Genomic DNA, 18,591 nt, shown 5'->3' on the forward strand with positions numbered 1-18,591 from the left:
TATTGGCCTGAATCTATACGAGATTACATCTCGTTTTCTTTTATACATATATCATCCTCATCAGATTGGGCTGTGAAGGAGTTGCGTATTGTTCACCAGTTGAACAGATTGTAACGTACACATAGGAAAAAATAATAATTTTGTACTTTGTGATCAAGATTTTTGCATTGTTTCTCCTTAATCCTTTCGTTTAAGTGTTGATCAAATGTATTGATATAAATAAAATATTATTTGTTTTGTAGCCACCAAAAATTTAACTATTTTTTATGTTAATATCAATTGAGATTATTTTGTGTAAAAAAGTAATTATTTCTAAATAAATCAAAGTTTAATTTGTTATAGATGGTGAAGTGATATCAAAAACTAAATAAATTATGCCTTTGAAAAGAAGTAAACAGAAATATTTTTCACCCTTTCCATCACCAGGAGTATATACTTCAAGAAGGAGTTACACAGCTATTTATCCAACAAACAAACCATGTAAATCCAATAAAAGAAAAAAACACCTGCGGAATAGACAAAAAATACTTTCACATTTGTCAAAAGCACGTGATTTGCGTTTAAAACATTCTATAGAGCAATCAGTAAGATCTCACATCGATAGATTGACTGAATGTCGCCGGAAAAATATGACTCAGCCTGACTTACCATATTTCCCATTTCTGGCTCATCCAGTTGTAAGTCTTAAGGTGTTTTTCTTCGTTTTTTATTCATTAATGCTTATTTTATAATTTTTTAATTATAATTTATAATTTTATGTTTATCTGTGATTACAAAAATTATCTTAAAGCGGATCGGAAAAGAAATAGAATTTTAAACAGAACAATTTTCACTAATGTTTGTAAATGAAAACCAGAAAACTTATCAACAGAAAAAAATTAGTACAAAATAGGTTTAACAAAAATCGCATACTTTTTGGTTTCAAACAATTATTAAATATTAAAATTGGTTGCTTGATAAAACTGCAAACATTCTTCCAAGCAGTTGCTCAATGTGGCTGCCACACTGTTCAATGCATAGTTCAGCTCAGCGAATCCATAATAACCGGGTAAGTCCAATACCGTCATTTTTATTCCTAATAATAGCTCCAACTTCTATTATTCTATATCTCAATTCTACTTATCTGCCGATACGAGCCGAAAAGACTAATGACCGCAAAAATGAAAACGAAGAATGAATCCAACCGCAGATAAAGCCCGCTGGCGTGAGATAAGGTGGAAATTTTACTGGTCCATTTTGACCAATCCATTACTTACTAATGTGTTATTTAAATGATTCATCGTATCACTACAATAGTGAGCAGGTGCGCCATCATTGAAAAACCATATCTGCACTCTCTTTGCAAGTGGAATATCTTCCAACAGTTCCATCAGATTTGTTTGCAAAAAATTCAATTATCGCTCTTCATCGAGCCTTGGTGGTAAGAAAAGAGGGCCTATGAGATTATCACCAAGAAGACACACCACATAGTAAACGATAAAGTGCGTTGGAAATGACTTGTAGCAGGAAAGTTCTAAACCCACCGGGTTGGTCTAGTGGTGAACTCATCATCGTAAATCAGCTGATTTCAAAGTCGAGAGTTCTAAGATCCAAATCTTAGTAAAGGCAGTTAATTTTATATGGATGTGAATAATAGATCGTGGATATCGGTGTTCTTCGGTGAATAGGTTTTAAACAACCGACACATCTCAGAAATGGTCGACATGAGAATGTACAAGACTACACTTCATTTACATTCATACATACCATCCTTTTTTTTGTCTTCATTCATTTGACTGGTTTGATACAGCTCTCCAAGATTTCCTATCTAGTGCTAGTAGTTTTATTTCGGTATACCCCCTACATCCTACATCCTATAGCCCTAACAATTTGTTTTACATATTCCAAACGTTGCATGCACAATTTTTCCCTTCTACATGTCCCTCCCATATTAAAGCAACTATTCCAGGATGCCTTAACATGTGGCCTAAAAGTCTGTCTCTTCTTTTAACTATATTTTCCCATATGCTTCTTTCTTCATCAATTTGCCCCAACACCTCTTCATTTCTCACTTTATCCACCCATCTGATTTTTAACATTCTCTGTTTGTAGTTTTATAAAGGATATTTGGGTAGAGTTTAAAAATTAATTATAACATTAGTCACCATAATATAATTATCGGCACTTATGTTTGCACTTATCTTTCGCTTCCTCACTTGCACTTCGTAGTAATTCTGCAGGTATTCTGTCTATGCCAGGAGCCTTTCTGCCTATCAAAACAATTAATGCTCTCTTAAATTAAAATCTCAGTATTGTTTCTCCCATTTCATCCTCTTCAACTTCCTCCTCTTCCTGTATAACACCATTTTCTAATTCATTTCCTCCGTATAACTCTTCAATATATTCCACCCACCTTCGACCTCTCCTTTCGTATTATAAATCGGTGTACCATCTTTGTTTAACATTATTGAATTTTAATTTATGCACCACAAAATGTTCCTGACCTTTCCTGTATGCTCATTTTACCAATGATCATTTCTCTTTCCACTTCTGAACACTTTTCTTTAATCCACTCTTCTTTCGCTAATTTGCACTTCCTGATTATAATATTTTTTAATTGTCGATAGTTCCTTTTATTTTCTTCATTAATAGCATTCTTATATTTTCTACTTTCACCCATCACCTGCAATATATCCTCTGACATCCAAGGTTTTCTACCAGTTCTCTTTGTTCCGCCTAAGTTTTCTTTTGCTGATTTAAGAATTTCCTTTTTAACATTCACCCATTCTTCTTCTACATTTTCTACCTTATCTGTTTTACTCAGACCTCTTGCGATGTCCTCCTCAAAAATCTTCTTCACCTCCTCTTCCTCAAACTTCTCTGAATTCCACCAATTCATCTGTCACCTTTTCTTCAGGTTTTTAAACCCCAATCTACATTTCATTCTCACTAAATTACGGTCGCTATCAATGTCTGCTCCAGGGTATGTTTTGCAGTTGACAAATTAATTACTAAATCTTTGCTTAACCATGATATAATTTATCTGACATCTTGCACTAGCCCCAACTTTTTCCATGTGTATATACATCTATTATGATTTTTAAACCGGGTGTTGGTAATTACTAAATTATTCTTCATACAAAACTCAATAAGTCGGTCCTCTCTTTCATTCCTTTTGCCCAGCCCGATTCACCCACAATATTTCCTTTCTTACCTTTTCCAATGTTTGCATTACAATCTCCAACTATTATTCAATTTTCATCCCCTTTCATGTGTTTAATTGCGTTGTCAATTTCTTCGTATACATACTCTATCTCATCATCATCATGGGCACTTGTAGGCATATAGACATTAACAATTGTTGTCGGCTTAGGTTTTGATTTTATCCTTACAATGATTTTGTCACTATGCATTTTGAAATACTCTACTCTCTTCCCTAACTTCTTGTTCATTACAAAATCTACTCCAGGCTCCCCTTTATTTGACGCTGTGTTAATTATTCTAAAATCACCTGACCAAAAGTCGTTTTTCTGTTCCCACTGAATCTTGTTAATTCCTACGACATCTACATTTACTCTATCCATTTCCTTCTTTAAATTTTGTAACCTACCAACTTTTTTTAGACTTCTAACATTTCACGCTCCAGATCGTAGAATGTTATTTTTTAATTTTCTGGTGACCCCTTCCTCAGTAGTCCCTACCTGGAGATAGATCCGAACGGTGGACTAGTTTACCTCCAGAATATTTTACCAACGAAGGCGCCTCCATCTTTGTTATGAAAATGCAGAGAGTTACATTTCTTGGAAAAAAGCAGCTGTAGTTTTGCATTGTTTTCAGCTGTGCAGTACTCAAAATATTGAGTGATATTGACACCACCATTTAAGTCCTCCTGTCCAACTACTGAAAGAGCTGCTGCCATCTTTCAGGAATCATTCCTTAGTCTGGCTCTCAACAGATACCTCTCTGATGATTAGCTGAACATTAGCTGTATCTGAGCACTCAAGCCACCTCACCGTCGGCAAGGTCTCATGATTCATAGATGGAGACATACCACCCATCCTCTGAATAGGAAAAGAAAGAAAAAATTAAGTCTCACGGAAATTTTCTTCTGCATAAGAATGATCAATAATTTACAATGCCATTTCCTATAAAGCAGGATTCATCAGTAATTCGAATATTACTTAATAAATCAGGATGATGTTCACATTTTCCAATCAACCATCGACAGAATTTCATCTGTTTATGAAAATCATGCGGTAACAGCTCTTGTACACATGTTGTATGGAATTGATATAATTGTTGCTCCCGCAACTTTGGGATTGAAACATGAAAGCGATGTGAGAACCTTCTATGCTTGAGGTGGCAGATACTTGTACAACATTTAATATTGCATCTTCAGCGTTGGCATTTCTCACAAAACATTCACGACTAGCATCAAATCGTGGTTTAATGGTTTAAGCATAACTGTTTCTCGACGCCTCTCCAAAGTATCAAATGTTTTACAATCCGGTACTCTTCAATCAGTATAATTTTCCTGGTTTTCATGCACAGCAACCCATCCATTTTGTATATACTTTACCTTTGACCTTATCTTACCGATCTGGGAAAAGTGTTGTGGAGAACCATCTTGTTCGAAACTGAAGCCTGTAGGAATCTGAGAAATATACTGAACCCCACAAACACTATTATTTACTAAACACCAAAAATACTTATCTCATACTGACAAAACAGATGTTGATTGCACAACAACAATATTTTTCCTACAATTCAATTTATCAAAGTCCTCTTGATTTACTAAAAAATCAAAGTCACAAATTTAATAAGATTCTAATGAAAACATACCCCATCTCTCGCTGCTTTGGTCTGTTTTCGGGAGTGAGGTCAATGCCTACACCCTCCCACATCACAACTTCATCATAGAGTTCTCCACACATCCATTCTCATGCTAACAATGAATGTCAGCTATCCGGGACTCGACGTCAAAACGCCGATCTCGGCAAAATAAGCAACCACGCGGGTTTCTAGCCGCCCAGGTTGCTATCTATACATCCATAACAGGATAATACCCCTCTCATCCAGAAGGGTAGTTGAAAGGAGATGCTCTCTCCTGGGCGACACAATACAAAGACGTACAACTTGATTAGCCCGAGTTCATCGACCGATTTTGGCATCAATATAACCACCCACAGACTACTGCAAAGGTGCATTCTGTATTTTCGACTTTCGCTGCGAGCGGCAATCATCCATTATATAACGACTTGTTACATCACCGTTTAAGCGGACGAGCAGAAGATCAAACTAAAATGAAGTTGAATACTCACGAAAGCCGTCGGAATAGCAGGACAACTTACGAAGGCAGTCATAAATTCTACATTGGAAGAGCAGAGCTGCTACCGTCACAAATCAATTCCAACACAGATATCAAGATAAATCTGGCATTGAATTCTACTTCCTGCCGTACCACGGGAGTGATGCAAACAGAGCTCCTCTGCGGTAACACGAAAATTCCCACCACGCTTCTGCTAGTCCCGGGACTTCGGGCGGGAAGAAATTATCTTAGGACACGACTGGCTGAAGGAGCAATAAACCATGCTGGAAACTGCCATGGCTGCCTCTATCTTGGCAGGGAAAACCACAAAACCGTTTTTTGACACCACCGACCCAAACCTGCAGCATCGAAACTGGACTGGTCGGCACTGAAAAGTACGGCACCTCTGAGGTGAAGACAAGACCGGAGACGAGGTTTGAGACACTAGGGAATATTTTCCAGTACTCCCTTGCAACCGACTCGGACAGCAAAACACGAGATCCGACTTCGGGAAGGAAGCCGGCCGGTTCGCTTACCGATGAGCCGGTACAGCGAAGAAAAGAAACGGATTATAAAAAAACAAGTGGAAGAGATGCTGAGGCAGAAAGTGATAGAGCAATCGTCGTCGTCTGTAACTTTCTGGTGGTCATTGTTAAGAAGAACTCCTCACCACGTTTTTGAGTAGATTTTTGGCGACTGAATGACGTCACTCAAGATGTGAATTTACCACTGCCACTGATCTATGAAACTATTAAAAACCTGGGAAGCGTTCACTCAAGATGTGAATTTACCACTGCCACTGATCTATGAAACTATTAAAAACCTGGGAAGCGTTCGTATTTTCTCGACAATCGATTTTAAAAGTAGCTATTAGCAGATACCACTGGAGGAATCAGCTAAACGATTTACAGCCCTTTCGGTTCCAGATGGCAGCCGATACCAGGTCCGAGTCATGCCATTCTTCTTCTTTATAGCAAGACGTAGCACTAGGGCGGACCCCGAACAGTGGGAGTACGTCTCCCCCCGACAACCGCTCGGCTGACATACAACACTACCACAACGCTCCTGAAGCCGGTCACCCCGCAGCAGAAGAGATCTGGCGAGAATCCGTCAATACTACGATTGGCAGGGCCTTACGAAGGAGGTTTGACAGAACATCCGGCTATGTCGCACAAGCACCCGCTACAAACGAAGCCAAACCCCTCCATCAGACAATCAGAGACCTCGGAAACCTACAACTTGTTGGAAACATGTGGCGGTTGATTAATGGGTTCGTATCTAGAAACGGAACTTGCCTTGAAAGACATTTTCATCGGTGTTAAATCCAACTAACAAAAGATACTTTACAAACTCGCGTAAACCGAATCAAAATACTGATAACCAACAAAAATTTACAAATTCAGCTTTTAACAAAACATTAATATTACATACTCTCAAAAATTGTTGGCAAATCACAATTTTACTCACCATACTAAAAATAACTAAAATTACCAATTAACCCGCGAATATACCATACAACAACCGGGCACAATTGTCAAATACGCCTACTCTGACAGAAATTACCCAAACGGGTCCCTAACCATCTAGGCTACTATTCTACATTAAACACCCTCTGCAGTCCTTTGGAGTGCCTTAAACCTTAAAAATCTTTCAACAATGCGCCACTTACCTCTAACTTTCCAGTTAGCCTGCAGATCCACACTCGCCCAACGAAACATTTCTCACTGAACTACGGGCAAGTCCTTCAGAGCGTCGTAATGAGGTGAAAATTACACTGAGGATAGCACTCGAGTAGGATGTCCAACATGTAACCTGGGATAAGAGTGTGCTGCGAATGCTATTCGCATTAAGAAATCAAGCCAACGCCGCCACCAAGCGAACGGCTTATTGGGAAACAGCTAAAGAGACCCGGGGACTGGCAGCACCCGAAAGCAGAGGAACAGCCTAAACTCACTGATGAAAGAGAAGAGAAGGCTGCATCACACTGGGGGTTTTACTGTCAAACAAGTTCATAGACAACAAAAAACAACTGATATTTAAGATAGACGACCCGAGTTCGTTAGCTCGTTGGCCTGTGATGGTGGCTCCATAGACTTTGTACAATACTTTGAACGCACAGGATAAGTATATGAAATCGATCGAAAAGGTACCTGTTCACCCTGATAATGAACTACAGCGAGATCCAACAGATCAAACCCTCTAAGTAGCTCTCTTGTAACGGTTCACGGACTGTTTCAACAAAGAAAACACTCTAGTCCACCAATGAGCAATTCCCTCTCGACCCAAACTTCGGGGAAATAAATTCTCAGTGGCATCGATGAAAACCAGAGACTATTAGGTAGATTTCATAAGAAAGCTACCTACTTTAATGGGTACCATAATTCAACATCCGGAAAATTTTGACATATCTTCGCGTTTCACATCCCCTAAACCCCAAGACCACTGTCAGCTCACAGTTTTATATATATATGTTTCACTTTCTTGTGTAAACGATATTTGCCACAATTTTGCAACCAATTACTTTCAAATTGTTCCTTAAAAGTAACTAATCCCAAAATATCTTAAGTAAAATATCGAATTCGTTTAAAGTTCGTACAATTCTTTGGATAAGATCCTGAAACTTTGTTTTTTATCATCAATTGGCCCACAGGGTGGAAAAAATGTTTAGAAGATAAAGAAGAAACATACCTCCCTTAATAAGCACAGTATCGAATTGGTTTAAAGTGGTCGTTAGTCCTCTAAATATTACTTAAAATGTTTGTCTGAAACAATTTTTTATATGACCAACTCTTTCAGTAAGGGATGACCAAAGTGTTGCTGGAATTGTAAGGAGACTTGTCGTATGCTAAACATGTGAAACTTTTTTTCACATGCAACCATTGTCATATTAGGTAAATTTGAAGTTTTTCTTAACTTTAAGGTGGAAATATTTTTTATCTCCTATTTAGCACTGGAGAAATCTACCTCTACCTTCCAGCATGCTGAAAGAGATTTTGTTTCTACCTGGTCTTCTTCCAACTTACCATAGACTTACCTTAGACTTCAGTCTAAGATACGGAGTCGAGAATATTAACTTATTAATTTAGTCTGGACTGACATAAATTTGTTAATATTCTGGCCCACTTTCTGCACAGGGTCACCATTCCAAAAACCTCAAACAGCCCTTTTCAAAACTTCCACAAGGTTCTAAGTTGCCAAATACCATCGGAGCAATTCGACAACAATATGAACATCCTTTTTCTCTGGTTTAAAGCTTTATCAAGCTACTTATCACTCATAAACTGCAAAAAATAATATTCTTATATACATCTGAGAACAAATAATACAATACCTTGAAGGCTTAACCCTTTTAACTGAAAGAAAATAAATGAAGATTTAGTTAAATTTAAAATTAAAGTTAGTACTTTTCAATAATTATCTGTACAAAGTGAATGACTTTTTTTTGTTCATAGAGGTTGGGAGGGAAAATTATGTAAATTATTTATTTTTGAGGGCAAAACCAAAGTGAATATTTAGTAAGAAATTAATGTTACTGGTCACTGATATGGTTAAAAGTAAAAGATTGTTATAAAAATGAATTTATTAATGTTTCTCTTTTAAAAAAAGCTGACAGCAAAGTTGTAATACTTTTCTGGAATTGGTTATTTATTCTTATTTAGTGAAAGATTGACAGGTTAAAATAAATTATAAAAAGGTTTTAAAAAATCAATATTTTTAAATTTTGATACATTACCACACCCACAACATTGCCCCTAAAGTTTTTTTTTTAGGTTACTTGCACTACTATTACACCTAGGAAGGCACAAAAAAATTTTGGTTAAAAAATTTGCAATAAATAAAAAGGTAGTTTTTTGTTTTGGGAAAGGAGAAATTTTGGTGCAAAACCTTTCTTTAAAAATGTTGCATATACTTTTTAAATACATGCATGTACTTAGCTTAATATAAAGTGGGGTTGTGTTTGCAAAATTTTGAAAAAATTGACCCCAATATTTTTGCAATTGCCCCATACACGTCTCTTTACAGCATTTTATTGAAATCAGTTCATCTAATCAAAAGTTATTAAGCTTCAAACATGCCAACACATGTACATACGACATTACTTCCCTCCCCACTTTTTCTGTTTTTTGGAGTCCCTAGGTCATGGAAGTTGAAAAGTGCAAGAAACTCATACCCTATTTTTTGACTGATAACCATACTTGCTTGTTGCAGCATAACTCTAAAGCTAATATATCAGAAAAGTAAAACTGAATAGTTACCATGTAAAACATAGAATTAATAAAACTAAAATCAGTTCTTTCAAAATTTAGTAATTGATGAAAATTTAACACATTTATCAAGGTTATAAATTTGTAAGAAGTTAGCATGTTTTAATTTTGGAACATATTGGTTTAGTTAAAAGCTTTTTTTGATGAAATCTGAATTAATTGTAACATAAATATCGTCCAAGAATGACAGTACATTTGTATGGAACATAACATGATTATACAAGAAGTTTCAGTCATATATATTAATTAATGCAAACTACAAGGTTAATACAATGCTAATTTTCAGATTTGTAACTGTACTTATTTTAAATAACAATATTTTTTTCAGTGTTCATGCACATCCAGTTGCACAATACCAAAAAAACAATTGACTACAAAGAAACTCAAAAAAATAAAGAAACAAGAAATTAGGTATAATTTTTAAATATTATTTTAACATTATGTATTAATTTGTAAATTCTAAAACTATGAACAACTTATCTTAATACTTGAAAAATTTTTAGTCTACAATTTCTCTATTTATTTGAATTTTTTATGTACATTTTATGCATGTAAAAAAATCGTTATAAATTTACATTGTCCTCACATAGAACTACATTTTTGATCATAGCAACATCAGTATTTTTCATTACTTTTGTGTCATAAAAAAAAAATTTTATTTAAATTAAAATTGTATATACCAATACTGCTGCAATGAAAACATATGTATAACATCATGTTTTCTAAAGTACAATATATATGGAAACCATATCAGTTTAGTTTTAAAATCTATAAATAATTTATTATCAGACATATTTTTTGTCAGCTGTAAAAGCTGACACAACAATGTTCATAACAATGAGATAAGATTGGCGACTGTGAAAATAAAATTCCCATTAATTATAACAATAGTATTTTATTTGTCCACAAAGCGACATTTCTGGGTGTTTTATTAGATAAGTTCATGAGGGATCATCAAATTGATTCTGTTTTGGTACAAAATGCCTTAATAAAATGCTAAGCTTGTCATCACCTTTATTAAATACTAGCTACCTTTCTGTCGCAGCTTCATCTGCACTACATGGTTACTTGAGTTTCCTGTAGCGATCAATCTTTTTATTTTATGTTTTTTTAGTCAAGTAACCGGAGGCAGCTGCAGCTAGTCACACATACAGTAATGATGGCAGTGGTTGTGTTGGTTGAACCACAGCACCATATAACTCCACACCCATTAAAAAAATCAAAATAAAAAACCCAAAAATAATTTTTAAATATTTATCTGAAGAGTATTTACCAGCCAAAATGTACTAAAAATCTTGTTTACTACAGTCAGGATTGGGCAAAATTAAAATCATCGTTCAAAATTTTGTTTACTTTTCAACCTTGCCAGTTTCAAGGTTGAATTTTAAAAATCTAGAAATTGGTTTATTGACGAAGACACCAGAAATAAGGTTGATTTCTTCATTTGTGACCAAAAAACTAAAAAAAAGCAGTTCAAAAAAATTCTAAAATCACTTTTAACCCTTGAAACTTGGTATTTCAAAAAATCTAGTTATTGGTTTAATCACAATCATAGAGTAAAAAACCCAGCTCACATAGTGACAGAAATGTCTGTGAATGACAGTTCACAATTCATTGAAGTTTGTGCTTCAACTGGCAAATCTCCACTACTACATAAATATGTTTTTTTTTTAATTTTTCATGTTGAAATACATCAAAAACCTTCTCAGTTATGCCAGTAAACATTTGGTTGCGATTGATCAGGTAGTTTTTATCCCAAACAAAGAAAAACACTATTCCTCCTTACATAATAGTATATATAGATTATTTAATATAAATTTAATTTTGATTACCTTTAGTATATATATATATAGTACAAAGCTAAAAGACAAAAGCATTAGATTTAAACAAAAGACAGACAAACGACAAAATACAACGAAGAGGGTGTTTATGGATGAAGAAAAGAAAGCAAGATCTGAACGGATGAAGAAATACTGGGCAGCTCGGAAGAGCAAAATAACACGCTTTTCTCAGAAAAGATCCAACTAAAATTGACTTAAGTGGTCCCATGTTGGCCGTAAAAGCATAATAATAATAATATATATATATAGAAGAGAATTTTTCCATTTATTAGATATATTTTCACATGAAGTCATCTCTTGGAGCTCCATAAAAAAAAAAACAGAATTTTTTTATGTGTAATCTTTGCACATTCATAAAAAAATAATATCCACCTTTCCATACAAGACAACGGAACTGTTTTCATATACAATATTTCAAGTTACAAAAAACAACTTTATTTTGCAGCATGGCCTTAATAAATCACCAAACCATTTGAAAAATCTTCCCACAAATTTATTCAAAATGCAATTAAAAGATTTTCTTTTTTTGAAACAATATTGTTTCATTAATTTTTAATTGTATCTTATTCAATTTGCAAAGAGATATGTGCTCAAAATAATTTTCAGTAGCATTTTCTGAATTAATTTATTTTGTAGAATTTTTTAAATTTAATGTATTTACCTTAACATTATTTCATGTCTGTATCTCATGTACTTTAAAGCACATCTAATTTTTTATCATGTAACTTGTTTGCATATTTATAATTTGACATGATCTATATAATGTATTCTTATCTAAAATAATTGATATTGTGATAAGAATAAAGATTTATTTATTTAATGACTGGCTATTACATCATGATCATGACATTGATTATTGTATCGGAGAAGTTTTGGGGAGGTGAAGATAAGAGATAAACTCAAGTTGTTTATATACTTTGTAGTTTAAAATAAAATTTAACCTAAGGCAATATTATGATATAACAGAAAAAATTAAGAATGAATTGCAGACAGTGCTTGACTAATAACAAGAAAAATACTTCTTGAGGGTAGTCAAGCATAGCCGAAGTGATAAGATTTCAAATGGGATGGCAAAATATACATAAGTCGTGAAACATTTTTTACAATGGCCACAAACATTTTTTTACATTTAAGAGCAAATTTGTACTTGTCTTTTTGTTTAAAAAACAGATACAAAACATAAAACATACAGTTAATATAATAATACAGTTTGTAAAGATTAGGTTGTAAAATTAAAATATTTTTCCGTGATACAATTTAATTTTATATTTAGTTAGTTTAGAACAATCATAAATAAGATAAACATGTTTTTTTTTTTAATTTTCTAATTTCCTTTACACGCAGGAATGTAAACTTAGAACAATTAGAAAGCAATAGTCATTCTTTAGAACTGGAAATTAAAAAAATTATGGAGTCTATACAAATTTTTGAAAAGCAAAAGCAAGAATTTTTGTCAAGTCTTTCAAAAATACAAGCTAATATTTCAAGTAAGTAATGTTACAAATAATTTTATTTCACATGGGATTTTTAGTCGAAATAAGAACTTCCCTAGCTGTTTATTTGGTTATAGTGAACAAACAAGGTCTATATGACAACAAATAATAATCTTAAACTAGCATTCCACATTAAGCACTCTTAGCATCCTTCAAGCTGGAGTTAAAATTCAATAATCCCTTCACCAACCAGATTAAGTACTTCTTAATAGGCTAACATTTTTAAGTTATTAAAAAATTAATTTTATTGATTATTCCTAACAAGCAATGATGTGTAATTTTGTATTTACAGTTATTTTAATCACAAGCAATTATTGTTTTCAAAATACAAAAATTCATTATCAAATCAACATTAGTTATAAATAGTGTTCAATTTAACAGAGGTCCTATCACTCATTAGTTTAATGTGGAAGACATATAGAGCAGGGAGGACTGTTTATTACCTATACATTTCAATATTGCAAGTCTGTGTTGAAAGACTGTTGAAGAAGAATGTATAATCGCGTGTTGTTTGTTAAAATGCAGTAAACTGTTGAAGAACACATGTGTATTCATGATGGAAACTTATTTAGAGACAAAATTTAATATTGTTGTCAGTGAAAGTTCATGGAGGTATTTAGAAAGTAAGCGCCAGTGAAAAACAATATTCAGAAGTTAAATAAAAAAAATTTGTGAAACAGGTTCAGTGTTAGAGCAGAAATATGCCCAACACTGGTATAGATTACATATATAATCTATATCAGTTTTATTTATATTAAATATATAATTCTTTTTCTTTTGTTGTTAGGTTTATCTTTGACTCAGCCAGTGTATGTAAAAGAAGTTGCTGAAAATGATGAAAAAATAAAAGTAAAAAAAATTACTTCACAAACCATCAAATCAAATAAAGCAATATCGTCAAAATTAAAAAAAAGACCAGCATTGAGATCTAAAGATAAAATAACACATATACCTCAAAACATTATGGATAATTTATCAAACATGTTAATGAATTCTCCTCAGAGACCGAGTAAGACTGAAACAAACACTGCTACTCACGGTTCAGGAATAATGAATTTGACCCAAGCATTTTGTTCCATGGCAACTGGGTTTTAGTCAAATAGTCACATCTTAAATTACATATTATTGTTTGTGTATGATGCTGATATTAAAATTATGTCTGTTATTAGTTTTGTACTTTGTGTTAATTTTGTCGATTAAAACTACTGAATTTTATGCTTAAGAAAAATGAAGAAATTAAAATAAACAGAGATTTAAATACTTCCTTTATATACATATGTATATGCTTAATGATTTAAATATATTACTTTATGTCCATACTTAAATTTCAGTTCTGCATTCTTAAAAATATAATAAAGAATGAAGAAAGGATAAAGAATGATTTTGTTTTCTTAAAATTTTATATCAATCTACGGAAATGTATAGACCTTACCACATGTTTTAAATCTATAACTACTTAAATGGTGTCTTTTATAAGCCTTGTGTGAATTCACAATATTCTTGTAATTTACATGTGGTTTATTATAAATTTCTTCAATAAAAGTGATGGAAAAACTTACAGTGTATGTTAGCTGACGAAAATAATAACTGGTTTTACATAATTCTATTTCTCACAATGTGCCATAATGAAGAAACAGTAACTTTAGGCACAATTCCAATTTAGAGTGATGTTACAAGTAATATTTGTAACCAAAAAGGTAATTGCACAACCTCCTGAGCCTCCAAAAATAATTAACCCTAAAATTTTTGACTATATTACCTTCAGCCGCTAATCATTTTTAAGAGTTTTGCAAGCAATTATAAAAAAATTCAAAAAATTATTTTTCTTCCACAAATCAAAAAGTGTTTTACATCATTTGTTTTCAGAAAATAATGAATACTAAAATAATACAATAGTTTTTGTCTGAGAAAGTCTAGATTAAATAACACAAAAATAAAAATAAAAAATTTTCACTTTCAAAAGTTTTGGTCCACATAAACCAAACACTGCACTATAGTCCCTCTAATCAGTGTAATCTGCTTTTTAGTTGCGTTAGTGGAACTGTCATAGTTGAAAACTGAATACCAGGAAATTTTGCATGCGGATTAAATGATGCTACTTTGGGTTGAGGATTGTCCTATCGTAGAATAATTAGATGGTACAAAGAATTTAAAAAGAGGAAACTTTAACTTTGAGAATGCTTCAAGGTCAGGTTGACTGTCTAGACAAGTGTGTGACTAAGGAAACATTGTTGCTGTACAAAAAAAATGCTCAAGAAAGTCAGGCTTGTGGCCTACCACCAAATATAGATGTACTTGGGCATTAACACATAAAGAGTGCTAGGGTATAAAAGCCATTCACAGCAATGATATGAAGTGTCTTTTCTGGTTGCCTTCCCACATTCTTTTGTCCCCTTTTTAGAGCATACCTTGCACATTCTTTGACATTTTTTTTCCTGGAGTTACAGGAATTTTTTATAAAGTGCTTTCCTGTAGCAAGTCTACTCAGCTGAGTTCCAGATGTGCTTGGCCAACTTTGTTCTTCAGACACACCAAGTTCCAAGCACAAATTCTTTATGAACTAGCTTGTACTACGTTTTTTCTTATTTACGCAGTTATACAAAATGCAAGAATTGACTAAAAACGTGAGAATCACATGGAAGGCCAGTTTCTGCCACCACTTGATGGACCTGTGTTCATAAGCCCCATATAACATCCTCTGGTCTGATAAATCGATCCCAAACTTATTTTTATTATAGCTCATTACACAAGCAAGTTTGATTATCTCTCTTTGTATGTAAGCATATCAGCCTTATGTCTTGTAGAAATCATAAAACACATCATGCTTACCTTTCTAGCGTAATATAATATTGTCTTTCCTACAAAACACTTGTCCACGCTACAGCCTGGTGTTTTGTTTCACAGCAAGTGGTATGCCTTTTAAGTTTTTTACTGTTATGGTAAACCAGTTTTTAGCCTAATGCTGGGCTAGTGTAAAATCTATCTGTGTATTAAGTGCGTCCATTATTTGCCAGAGGTGAGCAGAATTTTAGTCAAATCAGCTATGGTATTACTTTGTCCACATCAAAATTCCAAATATAACCACTAGTAGACTCTGATATCATAAAACAGTTGGATGCCACATTTGCTGGGCTTTTTGGGAAGGTATGCTTTTTGAAATTGTTTCTGTAAAGCATCAAGTAATGGACACATTTTATGTAAAGGATCATGGCTCAGCTCACCTTTAGACACAAAAGTAGTTATCATAAAATTACCCATAATCAATAAAAATATGTCTCTACTCAAAAGATTAGGGAAATAATTACAAGATACCACAGGATTTATGAACCAATGATCAGATAGCTGTAGCTTTCTATTGATTGACATGTGCAACATTACAAAAATGTATTTATTTCAGCTATAGTGACTGTCTTCCATCTATTTATCTTACAGCCAGGTAATAATTTTTCTGCAGCTTTTAACTGCCATTACCATTACACAGGTCAAACAGCTCTGCCAGTGTACGGAACGATATCACGGTTTGTATGGCAAGTAATTTTGACACTGTACATCATCAGGTTGTACATTACTCTCAGCAAAAGAAAAAGCAAATTTCAGTTTTACAGCCACATGTAATCAATCTATAATTACAATTTACACATGGGTGGCATCGACAGAGCCAATCAAAACATTTCTCTCTATTGAGTTACAATCAAGGGAAAGAAGTGGCATTTTCCAATAATTGCACACCTTATTGATATTGGAGAACACAATTCCTGGCAGTTATATAGGCAAGATGGTGGTAGATTGACAACCTAGCATTTCGTCAAAAAGTTGCACTACAATACTCTAATCAAATCGACGGATTGTCTCAAAGGGGATGATCATCTTGTACGTCACAGGTGGAGTCTAGGTTCGATGGAATTCAGCATTATCTGACAGATTTACTTTCAGAAGGCCACACAGGGAAAAAGAAACCATTACAATGTCAGCTATGCAAGAAAAGGTGTAGCGTATAAAGTGTATTGTAGGCATTCCATTTGTCATGTTTCATGGGTTACCATACAAAATAAGGACAATTTATATTAAGAATATTTTCATATTGCAATACTACTATTTTCATATTTGAGACTGTAACAAAACAAAATCTAATCTCGTTGCATAGTATGCAAAACTAAAAAAGATTTAAAAGTATTTTATGTAAATTTTTATTTTATCACCATTGTACTGTATTTTATAGTTTTTGCCAAAATTTCATATTGCAGGGTGTAAAAAGTTTAAACTTATTTAATGTACATCCATTGTATTATATTGTAAGTATCAAAACAACGTAAATAGTGTATATTCATTTATTTAATATACATGCTGGTATATTAGGCTGCAATCCTTCTAGAAGGATGGGCAATATTTTGGAAACCAGTTGAACAAAAGAAAAATTATAATTTGCATGACATATTAACACTATTGGAAATAACTACAGAAATTACTTTAAAAAAAAAAAAAAATTCAGCCTTATCTGGGTTAAAGTTAGAAAGCTTTGTATCTTTTGGGTATTGCAAAAACTAGATCAACGATCAGATGGCACATTTCATAGTGATGTAATGTTCATAGTTCATGTTTCATAGTACCATAATATGCTGAAAAAACTGCATCTCCGTGCGAACAGTATTGCAACAGCTGACAAAACTTGTCAGTACTATTATGATGTTCTTACCATGGCTCAGAACAAAAAGCAGGTGTTCAAATATGAGGAGACTGGCAACTATTAGAAAATTCAGATTTGTAAGAGAATGGTGGCTGTACTTTTTTTTTAGTGTGCAAGGGAAGAATTTAGAGGGAGTTGTGTTGGAAACTCAGAAGACATTCACTAAGGAATGTCTGCTTAATATTCTGAAAGCTCTCAAGAAGCTGCATCCAAACTCAAGGATGGACACGTGGTTTCTTCACCACAATAACATTTTAAAGTTTACTCCAAGTTTTGGCCTGCACTGAAATTGATTTTATGCTGTTCTCTCAAGCTCCTAAGGGCTTGGGACAATGAGTATGCCCATATCTCTGACAAACTATAGCAGAATTTGTTTTAACTGGTCTCAAAGAATGAAGAAGTGTATATATATGGTGGAATTATTTTGAAAAATTATAAAAAATTAGTCATAATGTCAAACATTTCTAGTGCCCTTTGTATAATTGGCCTGCGGATCAGATTGTATTATAATAAACTGAATAAATTTGTCTATACCACTTAATTTTCAGTGATATTATTTTATGAAATGTGGTTACAGTTACTGGCTTTCTGCATGTGAAATGGACATGTCCCATTTTACAGTATTCAGTCCCAACACTTGTATAAACACAATTCATCCTTCTTACACACTTGGAACTTCTGTTTTACAAAAAATAAATAAATAATACTGTAATAACATTATTAACAAGTATTAGAGCTTTTTTTACACTATTCTTTTTTATTATCACAGATCCTGTAAAAGTACATTCTCATGCAATTTGAAAAACAAATTTATAAGAAACCATATATTGTGAATCACCTATTATAATTATTTCCAAATAATCCAAATTATTTAGTGTATATACCAGAGTTCAGTAAACTATTTTGGATACTTAATGGGAATTAAGAACCTGATAATCAGCAGGTGATAACAATAGATATAAAGAAAAATTTCAATAACATGATCCTATTTTTTTTGACACTGTGTTGTCAGGCACATGTG

The 18,591-nt window shown here is 33.3% G+C and overlaps 1 protein-coding gene across 1 annotated transcript; it reads left to right on the forward strand.

Moving 5' to 3' along the window:
* The first annotated feature begins 553 nt into the window (after positions 1-553).
* Positions 554-18,348, forward strand: LOC142330708 (uncharacterized). Its single transcript, XM_075376153.1, has 5 exons — positions 554-677; positions 9,881-9,963; positions 12,738-12,880; positions 13,674-13,735; positions 18,340-18,348. Exons 1-5 carry the CDS (start codon positions 630-632, stop codon positions 18,346-18,348), a joined length of 345 nt encoding a protein of 114 aa, XP_075232268.1. The 5' UTR covers positions 554-629.
* The last annotated feature ends 243 nt before the right edge of the window (positions 18,349-18,591 follow it).

Source organism: Lycorma delicatula, chromosome 9 (genome assembly GCF_047948215.1).
Source record: "Lycorma delicatula isolate Av1 chromosome 9, ASM4794821v1, whole genome shotgun sequence".
NCBI classification, from domain to species: domain Eukaryota; kingdom Metazoa; phylum Arthropoda; class Insecta; order Hemiptera; family Fulgoridae; genus Lycorma; species Lycorma delicatula.

What these genes read in the sequence shown, in the direction of transcription:
- LOC142330708 (XM_075376153.1), top strand. Translation starts at nt 630, where the DNA reads ATGACTCAGCCTGACTTACCATATTTCCCATTTCTGGCTCATCCAGTT. An exon ending in CATTTCTGGCTCATCCAGTT is followed by an intron (nt 678 to 9,880) that starts GTAAGTCTTAAG and finishes TATTTTTTTCAG; the next exon opens with TGTTCATGCACATCCAGTTG. An exon ending in ATAAAGAAACAAGAAATTAG is followed by an intron (nt 9,964 to 12,737) that starts GTATAATTTTTA and finishes CTTTACACGCAG; the next exon opens with GAATGTAAACTTAGAACAAT.